The following is an 18,633-nucleotide window of genomic DNA, read 5'->3' as shown; positions in this document are numbered from 1 at the left end:
TGTAAATAATGTGTGCCCTGGCAATCTGTACATTTTAAAAACAAAAAAATGGTGCCTCTGCTTTGCCTAATATAAGGAATTTAAAAAATTATGTATGCTTTTACTTTTGATACTTAAGTATATTTTTTCAATTGCATTAACTTTTGTTACTTAAGTATATTTAAAACCAAATACTTTTAGACTTTTACTCAATTAGTATTTTACTGGTTGACTTTCACTTTTACTTGAGTAACTTTCTGTTAAGGTATCTTTACTTTCACTCAAGTATGACTTGTGCGTACTTTTTTTCACCACTGAATTTTGGCAAACCATAAGTCTACTTTGTGGCCTTGCCCCCCCCTACCCTACGTCATCGTCCGCTCTTGTGTGACGCGAGGCCCGCCTCCCAACCGCCCGCGTTATGCCCGCCCCTCCGTCTCTTTACGGTCTCTTCCCCAGCGACAGAGCTAGGTTGAGTCCCCGGCACGGAGTAATAATACTGACACCCGCGACTGACTGAAACCAAGGGGAAGATGGAGCACAGAGACCCTCACTTCAACATATTGTTAGCTACGGATTCTTATAAGGTGAGTGGGCGACACCGGTATGTTAGTGCGATTTGTCTGCGTAGTCGTAGGTTCAGTGTGCGTGTAATTCTACCAGCCAAGGTGGTTGCATCCTCCAAGGCCATCACGCGTGCCTTGGTGGCTGTCTGTGTCAGATTGTTAGGCCAAATGGGGAGGAGAGAGGGGCAGGTAGAAAAGGTAGTACCAAATTTAGCCTATTTTCATCCTGGATAAATGACGGAATTGCCACCAGCGAATCTACGAAGACGCTCACCTTTGCGCAGCTAGCGGCGCTTGCAAGGCAGGCAGCTAATGAATGAGCAGAAGATATATTGGCTAAATATGTGTTGTGAATGGGAACGCTATAGCAGCTAATTGAAAAGGCGGTAGCTAGCGTAGGCAAGTATTGAATGGAGCGGGTGATTTTGTTCTACCAAAACGTGGGAAGGCTAGCTTTTGCAAGAGACGTAGCTAACAGGCCAGGGTCTATTGTGCTACTATCCATTTCCTTACTTTATAAAAAGCAATGGCAGATCCTGAAACAAAATCGAAACTTTGGTAAGCCTTTGGATACGCTTCAGGTCTTAGTGCAATCCTTTTTTTGACCGTCGATGTTGTCAAAGACGGAGGTGGGATGAGTGCATTCAGTGCAATCAAATGAGAGATGCATGCTGTACGATTCGGTCTGTTTTTGACTGGGTTTTACATGTTATTTTATTTGAATGAAAAAAATCAGCTGTCTGCTAGGTAGGTATAGGTACAGATAGGTACACTTATATACCCTGCAAGCAAAATTATATAGATATGACTGACTGCTTTTGTCAAAAACAATACTACGAAAAATGTATTCATTTCTTTGTGGCCCCGTGTCCTGTCATCCAAACTGTCATATCAGCTGAATCTCTCACTCACAGGTCGCAACACAATATTTTATACAATTGTGGCACCACACTATTATATAAACATAGTGGAACTGCTATGTTTCCTCTTTACCAGAGGGACAATAATAAAGGCTGCACAAAGCACATTAATCCTATTATATTTGATGAGCCAGTGTCAACTGTCAATCATTCTCCCTCCTGGTCAGTGCTGTGATGATGCTGTTTTCTGGACTGGTGTGTGTGTGTGTGTGTGTGGGGGGGGCATAAAACATCAGTTATTTCGGGCTCAATGCTATACGGTGACTGGTAGGCATTTGGAACTATAGGGCCTGTTAGGATATAGAGAGAGCAGGTGGGAGACTAAAGGCAGGGCGCTGGCTACTGTGACTTATACATATAGCATGATGGAGGCTAATAAAGGGGTAATAAATTAGGCCCTAAAGTCCCTAACCGCTGTCCTAAAACCATGGAGGAATATTGGATTATCAGAATGTTCTGTCTTTGCCATGCAAAGCTTATGCAAACTGTTGTTTCACAACCCCCGGCCAAAAAAAAAAAATATGGAGATTTGTGAACAGAATGGAGTCAAACAGCTCTGAACATTAGCTTTAATCTTGGTCAATTGTGCTTCACGGAAGTATTTGATTTAGTCTTTCTCTCTGCTGTCTGTGGCCCTAAATTCAGAATTTAGAATAACATCCTGTTGATTATTGTTGTCGTGTGTGTGCATTTAGACTGATCTGGTTGGCTCCATCCATCCATCTGTCAGAGCGGAGGTCATAGTGGACTGATTCCCAGACCAGCACTGGGGGGGGGGGGGGGGGGGCTAGTGAAGGATGGGACAGCATTGGTTAATAACCTAGGCCGAGTGACCTGTTGCGTAGGTTATGTTATTGTATGTGCAAGGCCAGTGCAGCCCAGAGGAAGGACGGGGCGAGGGTCAGAAGTAACACAGTTTTACAGTTGACTGAATTCCCGGAAAGTGAGAGAGAGAGATGGACGTATGTGTGAGTGCCCAGAGGCAAGGACACGGGACTGTGCCAGACAGATATCTGTAGAGAGGCCAGTGTAATTATATGTACATAGTGGTCGTGGCTAATCAATAAAAGCATCGGCGGCAGATTTGCTCATTACTCTGTTTGCGTTATTTACTGTTCCATCTGCTCCACAGCCTGTCTCTGTCCCTCACTTTTTTTTTCAACCGCCCCCAATGTGCCAATCCTCTCTTTCTGTTCCACTTCTCTACACATACCTGGGTGTCCCAGGTGCACCTAGAGAGAGTGAGCTGGGGGGGGGGGTGACGTAGCAGAAAGCACTTGGTATCTCTCCAAATGACAACACGAATGCACTACATTTCACCAGAGCCAACCTGTGACCAATAGTGGATCATTTGAGATACAGGTTTTTGTTAGTACTTCCTCTAGCCTAACTCTGTGAGGAGTTGACTTGATCATGAATACATCATATCAGTCCATCACTTCGGTGATATCTAGTCGGCTCAGTAGGCTTCGAGCCCTAGACACCTCTGTGTGGGTGTGTAACAGAAACAGGCATTGCATTCGGAATGACTAATGAAGATCACGTTAGTAAATTGTCAGATGACAACACTTTGAGAGCTTTGGGAGGAGGTGTTCCTGTAATTGGATAGCGGATGGGAGCAATCATCCCTGTATCTGTCCAGTGTCCATCTGTCAGACAGAGGGACCAGGCCTGGTCACTCAGTCTTGTCATGGTCCAGCAGGCTGATATCTAGCACCTTTGAGTGGAGTGTGAGAACTTCCACTCGGTAAAGGGACACATTTTGGAGTGTTTATGTGGGAATAAATGGCAGTATAACCTTTCTTATGTCTCAGTGGTGTTCGAGGTATGAGGACAAAAACAGCCAATTGCTTTCTCTGTGCGAACCTGTGCCACCACAACTTCCTGTTGCTGCATAGGAAAAGCCTGTGACGCTGCGACCAGCAACCTCCGGTTGTGAAAATTATAGTAAAACACCGCCAAGAGAATGTCATATCTATATCACTTCTAGGAAGGATACCTGAGGGCAACTAGCTATACAATCGGAAGCTGTGATATTTTATCCTTGTAGTTAGGCTATTGAAACTGTTATTAAAGATGCACGGTCAAACCGTTGTATCATTTCCGCCAGTCATTTTGAAAGTAGTGCTCGCTCACAAGCCGTAAGTGGTCCCCGGAAAATGCGTACCACGTCACAGATGTTGCAGATACTGCATGTGCGCCACGTCTTTGCGCTCGCTCTCTATCTCCGCTGAGTCCGCTGAGCCGTTGGGCCCGCCCTGCAACCTCGCTGAGGCAACGCTGGGCAGGCCTTTTCTTAGCAGAAGTTCATTGGCTAGAACTGGAATTACTAGGCTGGGCGCACCCGGGGGGGTGTCACACATTGGCACATCCAGCCCAAAGCGGGAGGTTTAAAAAGGTACTAGTCACCAAAGTACCTTTTCAATCTCTTTAACTGTCATTTTATAGCCTGAAGTTGTGATGTATTTTATCCATGTTGTCTCCTCCGTCTTGGACCCAGGTGACACACTACAAGCAGTACCCTCCCAACACCAGTAAAGTGTACTCCTACTTCGAGTGCCGCGAGAAGAGGCCTGACCCGACCAAGAACAGAAAAGTCAAGTATGAGACGACGGTCTTCTACGGCCTGCAGTACATCACCAACAAATACTTAAAAGGTAAGGATTGTATTGATGTCCTCATAATGCCAAATATGACATCCAAGGCTGTATACATAGCTCCTCTATGAGTTAACATTCTCTACCAGGCCTTGCTACTAGTCTGCAGAGTTGGAGTGAACTGAGTGATCCTTCCTGTCTCTGCCAGCAGGAGAATCACTGTCATGTGATCAAGGCTAGGATATAATTGAATAGGTGCTCAGATGAATTCTAGAGCATTGACTGGCAGCATCTGAGGATCTGTAGCATCTAGACTGAGCAGGGGAGAATCTCCGTTGCCTTTCCTTGATTCCTCGCGTCCTCTCTCCACGCCTCCTCAAAACCCATTGAATGAGAAGTTCAGAGGTCCCTCCCCAGGATCACCTTCCAATACTTTGAAAAGCAATCCTTCCTTTCTGCCTCACTTGGAATTTATGATAGATCAGTCCTCTCACTTTCAAGATCTGACCTGAAGTGTGTGTGTTTGTCTGAATGTTCCTGTATTCTCCTTCTGGAAACTTCTGGTCCTCGCAAGGACAGTAAAACCAAACACACAGACAAGAAAAAAAATGCTATATTTGCCTAGGTTACGGTTACAATTAAGGTTAGGTTTGAAGTTAAGTTTCGGATAAGGGTTAGGGAAAATAGGATGTTGAATGGGAATCAATTGTTTGGTCCCTACAAGGATTCAATGAGCTCTAAAAGTATTGGGATAGTGACGCATTTGTTGTTGTGTTGGCTCTGTACTCCAGTACTTTGGATTTGAAATGATACAATGAAATTACAGGACTGTTTGTACACAGTCCTCCCATTTTAGGGGACCAAAGCTATTGGGACACTTATGTGTATGAAAGTAGTCAAAAGTTTAGTATTTAGTCCCATATTCCTAGCACGCAATGATGACATCACGCTTGTGACTCTACAACCTTGGTGGATGCATTTGCTGTTTGTTGTGGTTGTGTTTCAGATAATGTTGTGGCCATTATAAATTAATGGTATATACTGTATTGTGTCATTTACAATAAATGTGGCTCCAAAATGACACTACATTATTTACCGTTAATTTCTATTGGGCACAAAATCTGAAACGCAACCAAAACAAACAGCAAATGGATCCAAGGTTGTAGAGTCGCAAGCTTGATGTCATCATTGTGTGCTAGGGATATGGGACCAAATACTCATCTTTTCCTTGGTTACTTTTATATACGATGGAATTTGAGAAGGAGTCGTGGAGAGAGGATGCAAGGAATCCAGGAAATGCAATTGAGATTCTCCCCAGGATCACGTTCCAATACGGTTAGAAGGAATCCTTCCTTTTGATTGATCGAACGTCAGTGGTTAGGATTTCACGATCCAGTAATGTCCGCTCAGGGATTACTCCACGGTAGGAAGTAGGGAAAGAGGACGTCTTTTATTTGCACTGTATTTGAACAGGGCCTAGACAACAGCTCCTCCTCTGGCCATTAGTTATTGTAAAGGGAGCTGAGAGGTTTACCTTGGGCAGCCTTGGCCTAGACACTGATCTAAGGTCAGTTTCTCACTCCATGCCCTAATGGTGCCTGTCCTACGGTTAACGTTTTGTAGAAGGTTAAGCTGATCCTAGATCTGTTGTTTTGTTCTTCCGCACAGCACTAGAGAATGGAGCTCAAAGTGATTTCACGGCGAGGCAGGGAGAGGTGCTGTAGAGAGCTTCAGGACTAGCGTGGACTGGAGACAAAGGAACATCTGCTCTTTGAGCCCCAGCAACACAAAGGGCAGCTGCAACTTGGGGCTACTAGCATTGATTCACTACAATGATACAGAGTTCTACTCGCAAGAAGTAACCCTGGAATAACATTTTCGTAACTTTTAAGTTTTTATTTGTGTTCAAATAACCTTTTGAAAATAGCAGCCTTATTACTTTATTGCAACAAGAGGTCATTTTGTGTGTGTGACAAGGTGTGTTGGCTGTGAGGTATGTGTTTTTGCGTGCGTGTAGCTGTATACATTGTGTGTGTGACCATAGCCTGTAGCATGTCCTGCAGCAGAACAAAGCCGCTCTGTAAGAGGGAGAGAGAAGCTCCTAATTTAATAGCACATGGATGGACTAGAGTCTGGGATTCCAATGCTTCTCTGTCCCCCCCCCCCCTTCTCTCACTCTTGCTCTCACAAACTGTCATATCTCACTCTTTATCCTATACACCACTTGTGCACTGATGCTTCAACCATTTGAACCTCTTTCCCTCCCTCCCTCCCTCCCTCCCTCCCTCCCTCCCTCCCTCCCTCCCCCTCCCTCCCTCCCTCCCTCCCTCCCTCCCTCCCTCCCTCCAGGGAAAGTGGTGACTCCAGAGAAGATCCAGGAAGCGAAGGAGGTGTACAGGGAACACTTCCAGGATGACGTCTTCAACGAGAAGGGCTGGAACTACATACTGGAGGTACACATTCACGTTTGTTTTTACTACAGTGAGCACCAAAAGAATTGGGACAGGTTCGCATCTCTACTCCAGCACTTTGGATTTTAAATTATACAATGACTCTGAGATTAAAGTGCCGTCTGTCAGCTTTAATTTGAGGCTATTTTCAGTCATATCGGGTGGACCGTTTCGAAATGGCATCACTTTTTGTTCATAGTCCCCCTATTTTAGGGGACAAAAAGTATTGGGACAAATTCCCTTGTGTATTAAAGTAGTCAAAAGTTTAGTATTTGGTCCCATATTCCTAGCACGCAATGATGACATCAAGCTTGTGACTCTACAACCTTGTCGGATGCATTTGCTGTTTGTTTTGGTTGCGTTTCTGATTTTTTTTTTTTTGTGCTCATTAGAAATGAATGGTAAATAATGTATTGTGTCATTTTGGAGCCACTTTTATTGTAAATAAGAATAGAATGTGTTTCTAAACACTTCTACATTAATGTGGATGTTACCATGATTACGGATAAGTAACCCGTCAGTAACCTCATCATGATTCACGATTCATTCAGGACTATCTGTAATCATGGTAGCACTCGTCTGCTAAATGACTTAAATGTAAATGTAGAAGTGTTTAGAAACATATAATATTCTTATTTACAATAAAAGTGGCTCCAAAATGACACAATACATTATTTACCATTCATTTCTATTGGGCACAAAATCATCTGAAACACAACCAAAACAAACAGGTGACTCAAGCTTTGAGTCACAAGCTTGATATAGTCATTGCATGCTAGAAATATGGGACCAAATACAACATTTTGACTACTTTAATACAATTGTTTAGGGGGACTATGTACAGAAAGGGATGTGATTTCATTGTATCAAATCCAAAGTGCCAAAGCAACAAAAATGTGTCACTCTCCCAATACTTTTGGAGCTCATCCCTAACCCTTACTTATTTTTGGTGGAAAATACATCCTTCAATCAATTTTGCTCACTGGGTTACTAGTGCTGATCAGGGTCACTTTAATTTGATTAGTGTCCTATCACTATTTTTTTTCCCCCATATAGAATTTTAATATACTTGAAACATATTTTTATTTTACTAATATGATTAAGAAAATGGATCAGACCGTGGGCTTTAGGGTGAATGTTGTATGTTGTGTGTTAACTGCAATTGTGTGTGTGTGTGTGTGTGTGTGTGTGTGTGTGTGTGTGTGTGTGTGTGTGTGTGTGTGTGTGTGTGTGTGTGTGTGTGTGTGTGTGTGTGTGTGTGTGTGTGTGTGTGTGTGTGTGTGTGTGTGTTGCAGAAGTATGACGGCCACCTACCCATAGAGATCAAGGCGGTGCCGGAGGGAAGTGTGATCCCACGGGGTAACGTCCTCTTCACCGTGGAGAGCACCGACCCAGAATGCTACTGGCTCACCAACTGGGTGGAGGTGAGTGTCAGGGGGGGGCAGCAGGTAGGTTAGGTCTCCCTATCAATGTGACTGGATTGGGGCCTTCCTGTCTGTTCCAAATGAATCCTTAGAGTCAGTGTGGCTGTCTGAGATTGTGCCTGATCTAAAAAATAAATTGTAATGTTTATTTAACTTCACTCCTCACTGACCAAGGCCCTGCCCCTATAGAGCACACCACTCAACATTGCCACAGTGACTCTGCACTTTTTAAAATTCACATGATGAGAGCCATCAGTCTCTCTATCTGTAAACCTCTTCCTCACGTATCCTGCCTCTGTCTGTCTAGTCTCGAGTGTTACCTAGTTAGCTTCTCTGACTCTAGGATGGTTTCTATGGGTTCTGCATCACAAATGGCACCCTATTCCCTATATAGAGCACTTCTTTGACCAGAACCCTGAGAATAGGGTGCCGTTTGAGCTAGGTCAGCTAAGTCACGTCTCCACCTCTCAGTAGCCACTCTATGCAGAATCACTGATCTACAAATCATCTTGCCTCCCGGATGACTACTCATTTTGCGATCAAGATCAGTGAATCTGTGCGGTGTCTTTCTCAGACCGATCTCCGTGAACGTGCAGAGTAGTTCCACTGACGAGCAGACCGTAGACTCGCTGGTCTGACACCGTCATCACGTGAGCATATTAACACTGGTCACCAACCGGTCGATCGCCAAACATTTCTGTAGAAAAGCCAACGATAAAGCCTTGCATTCCTTTAAAAAATAAAACAAATGTTTTGTCTTGCACTGTTGGTGGTGGGTGCACTTGATTCAGAAGGGCAAGTAAAGTGTTCCCATTTTGAACTATTTAATTTGTCTGAAGAGAGAGCTAAATCAAGTGCACCTACTGCGCATTTCATACACTTTAAAACCATGTCCAGAGAGAGACTCTCAAAGAATACAGCAAAGAGCTGCTGTTTTTATGAGTAAGTTCCTTGCTTCCCACACACGCTACAACCAGCAATGCAGCTGCAATGAATGAGTAGCCAAGTATATCGATAGGCCTGTGTTTTTATTATTGGCAGCTCATCGTGTCTATTTTAATATCATGGAACGCTATTTCACTAACTCTGGTCATAAGAACAACATTGGGTTTGTGCATGAATAATGCGGTGCGACTAGAGTTTCGCCATCAGGTGGAAGACGGTGTCCCCTTTCACTGGTCAGTCTCACCGGAGGGAGGGAGTAGAGACCGCGAGAGGTGGAACCTCTGCTGCTTCCTCCTGCCACTGAAACTGACCATCTGATGCAGATACCATCAGTCCAGTAAAATAAAAATGCAAATTATTTCAATTTATGCTCAGCTGTGCCTCGTAAGTTAATTGTGCACAGATGTATGTTGTTTTTTTTAAAGTCATGTTTTTGTTGTTTTTCTGAGCGGTAGATCTCGGCTTTTTGACTCAAAGGTTGGCGACTGCTCTATTAAACAGTATATTATGGTTTGGCTCTGGAAGTGTGTGGCTCTGTTATCCCCGTCCACACTACGGTGCTCAATGGCGCCCTCCTCTGTCTCCACCTGGCATTACTGCTGTAGATCACCACAGCGTCAGCGTCACTGCATACAACCAGTCATATAGTAGGCCTGTATGGCTTCAGTTCCTTAAAGATAATTCATTTGTTTCTATATTATTATGATCATTTTCACATATTGAGTTGTTGTTGGAGCTGTGGCTGGCAACATCTTGTGGTAGCGTGTGAGTGCTCCGGTAACTCTGCAAGGTGTTTCTGACCATGTGGACTGCACACATGACCCTGCACACACACACACACTCTCACGTACATGCACACTACACAGCTCCTAGAGGGAGAAATATGACAAAACACACACACTGACATGGCGTGATAATATTGACTCGCCCGTTCAACGATGACTGGACTGAGACAAAGACCCAGGCATCTCTAGCTGCCAGCGGGCCATGGCTAAGTAACTCTGTCCTGGGCTTGCCATGTGAGGAATCCTCCCATCGAACCCTGTGTTGACATGACCTCTCCCTGTCCCTTTGCCAGGGAATGTGGATCTAGCCCCTGAGCCTCCCAAACAGCCAACTTCCCCTTCCACATAGCAGTATAAAGGGTCTGTCAAGAGGGTTGGTTTTGGGATCATGTTCCAGCTCACTACACTGTGATGGGGTGACTGGAGGGTGTGGATGGGGCTGTGGTGGGATCAGAGGGATATTTTGGGTTCATGGATAGGCACACTACAGTTCAACAAAGATTGAGGAGAGAGGGAGCGGGATCAGAAATGAATGAATGAGAGGGAGGGAGAGAGATGGATGGAGGGATCAGAGAGGGAGGTAAGATTGATGGAGAGAGACGCCTCGAAAGCACAGAAAGGTGTGCTTCGAAAGCTCCAGACTTGGGTCCATTCTAGCATGGCAATCTACTAACTTCCTCCCCTCTTCCTCCTCCCCTCCAGACCATCCTTGTCCAGGTCTGGTACCCTATCACCGTGGCGACCAACTCCAGGGAGCAGAAGAAGATTCTGGCCAAGTACCTGCTGGAGACCTCTGGCAACCTGGACAAGCTGGAGTACAAGCTGCACGACTTCGGCTACAGGGGAGTTTCCTCACAAGAGGTAGAGGAAGTGTGTGTGTGTGTGTGTGTGGGTGGAGGGAGGGAGGGTTATATCCAGTGCATTCGTGAAGTATTCAGACCCCTTGACTTTTTCCATGTTCTGTTACGTTACAGACTTGTTCTAAAATCTACACACAATACCCCATAACGACAAAGCGAAAACAGGTTTTCAGAAATGTTTACAAAAAACAGATACCTTATTTACATTAGTATTCAGACCCTTTGCTATGAGACTCTCAATTGAGCTCAGGTGCATCCTGTTTCCATTGATCATCCATGAGATGTTTCTACAACTTGATTGGAGTCCAACTGTGGTAAATTCAATTGATTGGACATGATTTTGAAAGGCACACACCTGTCTATATAAGGCCCCGCTGTTGACAGTGCATGTCAGAGCAAAAACCAAGCCATGAGGTCGAAAGAATTGTCCGTAGTACTCCGAGACAGGATTGTGTCGAGGCACAGATCTGGGGAAGGATACCAAAACATTTCTGCAGCATTGAAGGTCCCCAAGAACACAGTGGCCTCCATCATTCTTAAATGGAATACATTTGGAACCGCCAAGACTCTTCCTAGAGCTGGCCGCCCGGCCAAACTGAGTTATCGGGGGAGAAGGGCCTTTGCTTAGGGAGTTGACCAAGAACTCGATGGTCACTCTGACAGAGCTCCAGAGTTCGGCTGGGGAAATGGGAGAACCTTCCAGAAGGACAACCATCTCTGCAGCACTCCACCAATCAGGCCTTTATGGTAGCGTGGCCAGACGGTAACCACTCCTCCGTAAAAGGCGCATGACCGCCCACTTGGAGTTTGCCAAAAGGCTCCTAAAGGACTCTCAGACCATGAGAAACAAGAATCACTGGTCTGATGAAACCAAGATTGAACGATTTGGCCTGAATGCCAAGAATCCCGTCTGGAGGAAACCTGGTAAAGCATGGTACTGGTAAAGCATGTCGGGATTTTTGTCAGTGGCAGGGAGTCTAGTCAGGATCGAGGGAAAGATGAACGCAGCAAAGTACAGCGAGATCCTTGATGAAAACTTGCTCCAGAGCACTCAGGACCTCAGACTTGAGCTAAAGTTTACCTTTCAACAGGACGACGACCCTAAGCACACAGCCAAGACAATGCAGGAGAGGTTTCGGGTGACCCAGCCAGAGCCCAGACTTGAACCCGATCAAACATCTTTGGAGAGACCTGAAAATAGCTGTGCAGCGATGCTCCCCATCCAACCTGACAGAGCTTGAGAGGATCTGCAGAGAAGAATGGTAGAAACTCCCCAAATCCAGGTGTGCCAAGCTTGTAGCGTCATACCCAAGAAGACTCAAGGCTGTAATCTCTGCCAAAGGTGCTTCAATAAAGTACTGAGTAAATGGTCTGAATAATTATGTAAATGTGATATTTCTGTTTTTTTAAACCTGTTTTTGCTTTGTCATTATGGGTTATTGTGGGTAGATTGAGTTTAAAATTATATATATATATTATTTATTTATTGATAAGGCTGTAACGTACCAAAGTGGGAAAAGCCAAGGGGTCTGAATACTTTCTGTGTGTGTGTGTGTGTGTGTGTGTGTGTGTGTGTGTGTGTGTGTGTGTGTGTGTGTGTGTGTGTGTGTGTGTGTGTGTGTGTGTGTGTGTGTGTGTGTGTGTGTGTGTGTGTGTGTGTGTGTGTGTGTGTGTGTGTGTGTGTGTGTGTGTGTGTGTGTCATTTGACTCACCATCTCTCTTCCCCATTTCAGACGGCAGGTATCGGAGCCTCCGCCCACCTGGTGAACTTTAAGGGCACAGACACGGTGGCTGGCATCGGCGTGATTAAGAAGTACTACGGCACCAAAGACCCCGTGCCTGGCTTCTCTGTGCCCGCCGCGGAGCACAGGTAAAACCGTCAGGACCACACAGTGACCACACAGTTAACACACCAACCTCTCTTTTTTGGTCCTGAATCAATCAAATTACACTTGTATTGGCATTCTTAGCCCCAGGTAGCAAGCAGGAGGGGATGGCTTTGATATCCAAATATCAATTGCTATGCTTGTATAGGCCATTGATAACAGTACACACACACAGGAGATGTACAGTACATTTACATTTACATTCTCCAGCTGAGTTGGCAGTACCACTTCTCCACTGCACCATTCATTTGCCCCGTTGGTTTCTGGGAGTTCGGTTCCAGAGGCCCTGGCCTGGTCACTGTGGTTGCGGAATCACGGCGGTCCGTTTTAGTTTCATCTTCCAGAGACACAGTCACATTCCTCTCCATATGATACACACAGTACTCTACCATCCCCCTCACTCTCTGGGTTCTCCAAGGTGGTAGATAGCAATGCATTTAGAGATACGCCCCTCATTTCTTTGCTAATAGATTTGATAGCATTAAATAAAGATCAAATTGTAAGTGAGGCAAGCGTAATGCACAGATCGATTCAGAAAGAAACTAAAAGGACGTGGCTAGCTAGCTACAGTTCACTGTTGTTGACATGAGCTCCTGGAAGTCCAGTTTCTGCAAAGTGTTGACAAGGATGCCCTCTAGTGGTGGTGCTGCAGCTCCATGTGGAAGAGTTCATAGGGAGAGGGATACGTTTAGTTGTCTTCAGTAAATCTGATAACTTTTGTATTCGCCCTCTTTCTCTCCAGCACCATCACGGCGTGGGGGAAGGACCACGAGCGAGATGCCTTTGAGCACATCGTGAGGCAGTTCCCCAACGTGCCCGTGTCTATCGTCAGTGACAGCTATGACATCTACAACGCCTGTGAGAAGATCTGGGGAGAAGACCTGAGGAGCCTCATTGAGTCGCGCAGCGCTAACGCCCCACTGGTGGTCCGTCCCGACTCAGGGAACCCCCTGGATACCGTGCTGAAGGTAACACTATGCCTAGCTCGACCCTAAGTCAACCCCCCTAGCTCCGCCCGACCAGGGAACCCCTGGATACCGTGCTGAAGGTAACACTATGCCTAGCTCGACCCTAAGTCAACCCCCTTAAGCCCCTCGTCGTCCGCCCGACTCAGGGAACCCCCTGGATACCGTGCTGAAGGTAACACTATGCCTAGCTCGACCCTAAGTCAACCCCCTTAAGCCCCTCGTCGTCCGCCCGACTCAGGGAACCCCCTGGATACCGTGCTGAAGGTAACACTATGCCTAGCTCGACCCTAAGTCAACCCCCTTAAGCCCCTCGTCGTCCGCCCGACTTGGGGAAGCCCGTGGGTAACGTACTGAAGCTAGGTCGCAATCAGGTCCTCTGAGAAAGTACTAACGCAATACTGAATATTATTGGCCAGATCCTAAATTGAGAAAAATGCACACGAATTCAACGTCCATGGTAATCTGCCATTTGATATAACTAAAATAATAATCCCATATGGGATTAGCAGACACGTTTATAGTCATGCACGCCTACGTTTTATGTACAGGCGTTCCCTGGAATTGAACCCACTATCCTAGCGTTGCGAGTTCCATGCGCTACCAACTGAGCTACGGGGGGGGGTACATGATTTGGGTGATATTTTGAGCTATGACCGGGCTTCTGTAGTTGAGATTGAGCCGTATGGAAGCCCTCTCAGTCGATGCTGTATGTGCCTCACATACAGATTTTTTGGGGATTCTTGTTAAAAAAAAGAAACCCGTGCTTCCTCCACTCAGGTGCTGGAGATCCTGGGGAAGAAGTTTATCCCTACGGAGAACTCCAAAGGCTACAAAGTTCTGCCGCCCTATATCAGAGTTATACAGGGGGACGGAGTGGACATCAACACCCTGCAAGAGGTACACACACACACACACGGATACACAAACACACACACAGTCAGTATTAACAGTGCATGTGTCTGTGTGTGTAGATCGTGGAGGGGATGAAGCAGCATCGGTGGAGCATTGAGAACATTGCCTTTGGCTCTGGAGGGGCTCTGCTGCAGAAACTGACCAGGGATCTGCTCAACTGCTCCTTTAAATGCAGCTACGTGGTCACCAACGGCCTGGGGGTGAGCAGAGCATTACACGCATGCACACACACTATCACACACACACACACACACATGGATACTGTATACTATATTACAGTGGGGTCTTAAATTATTGACACTTCTGATAAAGATTACCAGAAATGACTGTAAAATCAATCATTCAAATACTGAGATAAATTGAATGCTAGAAAAATAGGGAAATTATTTTATGCTAATACAATTGCTCAGAGAAAGATCTTGTTTAACTAGTAATAGTTTTTTTCTCTCAAAGGTAGGGGTCAAAATGATTGACACCCTGTTTTCAATACCTCACCTTGCGAGAATAACGGCACTGAGAACACATTGGGAGGGATCTTAGACCATTCCTCTATACAGAACACTAGTGTGTTGAAAATCCCAAATTGTTTGCGTAGTCAACTTACACACAGCTCTGACACACACACTTAACCCACCAGACAGGCCACCAGGGGTCTCTTCACAGTCCCCAAATCCAGAACAAATTCAAGAAAACGTACAGTATTATATAGAGCCCTTATTGCATGGAACTTTCTTCCATCTCATATTGCTCAAATAAACAGCAGACCTGGTTTCCAAAAACAGATAAAGCAACACCTCGCGGCACAACGCCTCTCCTCTATTTGACCTAGAAGGTTTGTGTGTATTGATATGTAGGCTACGTGTGACTTTAAAAAAAATGTATGTAGTTCTGTCCTTTGATCTGATCTTGTCTAATGATGTTCTTTATTATGTCATCCTGTATTATGTTTCATGTTTTGTGTTGGACCCCAGGAAGAGTAGCTGCTGCTTTTTCAACAGCTAATGAGGATCCTAATAAAATACCAAATCCTTCCAGATCCTTGATATCCTTCGTCTGCGCTCATGGACGACCCATTTCAATTCAAACCACAGGTTTTCAATGGGTCCTGAGACTGAGATGGCCATTGCAAAATGTTGATGAACATCCTTTTGAGGGTTTTTGGTGGGCGCTTGGGGTTATTGTTTTGCTGGAAGAGCCACTTGCTGCCAAGTTTCACCCACCTGGCAGAGGCAACCAGGTTTTTGGCAAAACATATCCTAGTAGGTCATGATGCCGTTGACCTTTTTAACAAGGGCCCCAGGACCAGTGGGAGCAATATAGCCCTGTAACATTAGAGATCCACCACCGTATATTACAATGGGGTTTCTTTTCTGCTCATGCGTTCTCATTTCATTTACATTACATTTAAGTCATTTAGCAGACGCTCTTATCCAGAACGACTTACAACACCAAACCCACCACTGGTGTGCGTGACCAAAGAGCTCTATTTTCATGTCATCTGACCAAAGCGCCAGGTACAACCCACGTGGCAATGCAGTTTAGCAAACTTCAGGCGTTTTAACATTTGTTGGATGAAAACAATCCGGCACATCCTGCTAAAAGTGCAAGCAGGTATTTGTTTACTGCAATTCGGTTAATTATCAGTTAATTGTTTCCGTTTTAATTCAGGCTTTTGTTCGTTTAGACCATACGCAGGTCATATACATTTAAACCTGTGCGGCTGGTAAACATTTTTGAGTATACCCTACAAAAGAAATGAATGCTAATTTTGCAGCCTATAGCCTATTCGATTCTGGGAGTTGTTTATTTAAGTTTCAATTAAACTATTTGATTATCGAAACAATGTTGAATATATGTCAGCTATAGGCTTTCATTGGGTAAGAAGGCTAATTAGAAGATTTTTAATTTTTTTTCCTAAGCAATATCAGTTGACAATGTGCCGCATCGCATTGTGAAAATAAGGAGATATCGTTCTTAATTCATTGCATATTTTCCTTTTTTTATCCAAATGCGGAATAGACTTGCAGACAAATACATTCGTACAGGAACGGGGAATAGCCTAATGGCCTATACTACTCTGGAGTCATAAAGACAATGAAACAAGGAAAATCTATCCTGATGACGGATATCGGTTGGGGCTCGGAATTGACGTGGCTGGTGAGGGCGGGGTGCATCTCCAAAACAAACTGGCCCGTGCAGGACTCTTTAACACAGACACAGATCCTACCTCCACTGAGAAGGAGAAGTGTAACTGTTTTAATATTTGGTGTCAGGTGAATGTGTTCAAGGACCCGGTGGCGGACCCGAACAAAAGGTCAAAGAAAGGTCGTCTGTCTCTGCACCGGACAGCGAGCGGGGACTTTGTCACTCTGGAGGAGGGCAAGGGAGACCTGGAGGAGTACGGCGTGGTGAGTTGAGTCCACATGTCAGACTCTCACATCAATGCATTCCAATAGCCTTTGTAAATAAATGTTGTTTTAGTTAGTGGGGTTTGTCAAATGTGATTTTTTTTTTGTTATTGAGGTTAGTCAATTAGACACTTCACTGACGGTCATTTGTTCTTTTCCCTCTCGTCTCCCTCCAGGACCTGTTACACACAGTGTTTCAGAATGGGAAAATTGTCAAGACGTACACGTTCGACGACGTCAGAGACAATGCCAAGATAACGGACAGTGACCTCAAGGAGCTCCTCCACTGAGGGGCCACTGACCCCTGAACCCCTGACCTCCATCACCCCACCGGAGGCGGCACACTGCTAATGACGCCCCCCTTCCCTCAAACCCCACCCTCCCAGAAGCACTGTCCTCCACTGGAGAGGAGACACACACACACACACACGTCCAAACCTACACCTGATTGAAGGCCAAGGGATAGAGCGAGTAGTGAGGGAGGGAGAGCAAGTGGAGTGAGTGAAACAAGTAAGTGATAAAGATTAAGGGAGTTGAGTGAGATAAATGAGAGCCGAAAGAGAGATGGAGATAGAAGGAACACATTCATCACTGACTATACCCTGTGTTGTGTGTACAGAGCTGTTTAAAGTCATTCATAATCTACTTAGTTAGCGTTGTCTTTTAGTGATGGATGGAAGGTTATCGTGGTATATAAATCATTTAAACTGCGGTTACGTTACAGTGTTTATATGACCAATTGTCGCTATACATTGATCACAGGAAAGGAGATATTGTTTCTACTGTGTTCATGAAAGTTTCCGAACTATGTGTGGTTCTAGAACTGAGAGGTATATGTTTAATGTTCCTGAGTGGATGTTTGTTTGCGTGCGTGTACTGACAGTTTCTTCCTTTTTAAAGGAACGTTGTATTCCTTTATGCAAATGAATTTGCTGAACACATACTCTACCTTTTTAAGTTGTTGGCCTTTTTTTATTTTGTTTTTTATTTTTAAAATACGTTTTCTCCTTGGGTCTTTAGAAGACACTACCCACACATGGGCAAGTCGCCGTATAGAAGCCAGCTAATCATGTTGCTAAAACACTGTCTACAGAACTGCACGACACACTCTGTATGAAATGGCACCCTATTCCCTTTACCAGTAAAAGGTATTGCACTGAATAGGGTGTCATTTTGGACCCAACCACAGAGTCAAATCTCTCTATTTGTGGCACCTTTTGTTTGTGTAAAAGTGCAAGTATTTGTTACACATATATTTTTCTTTGATTTGGAGAACAGTAAGGCATTTGTCGCTGATATTGAATTATGGGGGAAATTTCCGTAGAGCTTGATTTTGATACCATTGTGGTTGGTTCTTAGCTCTAAATCATTTATTTTTTATGACAAAGGTAAATATTGCCAGATTATTTGCAGTAAATCTTCATATTTACAAGGATGTGGCCAAACTGTCTTCTCACGTGGATATAACAACTGCATTATACTGCGAGAGGGCAGGGTAGGGAGAAATAGGGATATAATTATAATTTTTTTGTCTAATTCCCATTTTCTACCAATACAGAATCCTCCACACTGCTTGTTTGTTGTATGACCGGTGTTATGTCAGCTTTTAGCAAATGTTTGTTTGTGTGTAGAATAGTGTTAAATTCTGGCAACTTTCCCAGAAACCCCGATTGAAAAATTCCGGGAATCGGGAAGGAATACGCTCGGAATCCAGAATCCTCCAACCAAGATTTCACGATGACCGGAATTTTACAATCCTGGTGTAGTCTTGTATGAATGCTGTTTAGAAAATAATACTTGTGAACTTCTATACTTCTATTTTTGTTTTGTTATATGTTGGTTGTCCCAAATTGTTTCCCAAAACTGAACATATCTGATATTTTAAACTAACATCTGTTGCAATGTCTACATATTAAAAACACCATCCTGTCAA

The 18,633-nt window shown here is 44.6% G+C and overlaps 1 protein-coding gene across 1 annotated transcript; it reads left to right on the top strand.

Moving 5' to 3' along the window:
* Positions 1-411: 411 nt before the first annotated feature.
* On the top strand, positions 412-18,633 carry LOC124014313 (nicotinamide phosphoribosyltransferase-like). Its single transcript, XM_046329151.1, has 11 exons — positions 412-566; positions 3,966-4,122; positions 6,412-6,515; positions 7,808-7,936; positions 10,369-10,527; positions 12,260-12,396; positions 13,155-13,380; positions 14,158-14,277; positions 14,352-14,492; positions 16,566-16,700; positions 16,877-18,633. Exons 1-11 carry the CDS (start codon positions 513-515, stop codon positions 16,988-16,990), a joined length of 1,476 nt encoding a protein of 491 aa, XP_046185107.1. The 5' UTR covers positions 412-512; the 3' UTR covers positions 16,991-18,633.

This window comes from Oncorhynchus gorbuscha, linkage group LG25 (genome assembly GCF_021184085.1).
Source record: "Oncorhynchus gorbuscha isolate QuinsamMale2020 ecotype Even-year linkage group LG25, OgorEven_v1.0, whole genome shotgun sequence".
NCBI classification, from domain to species: domain Eukaryota; kingdom Metazoa; phylum Chordata; class Actinopteri; order Salmoniformes; family Salmonidae; genus Oncorhynchus; species Oncorhynchus gorbuscha.
Note: the sequence above shows the minus strand (reverse complement) of the source record. Positions and strands in the feature narration are given on the sequence as shown.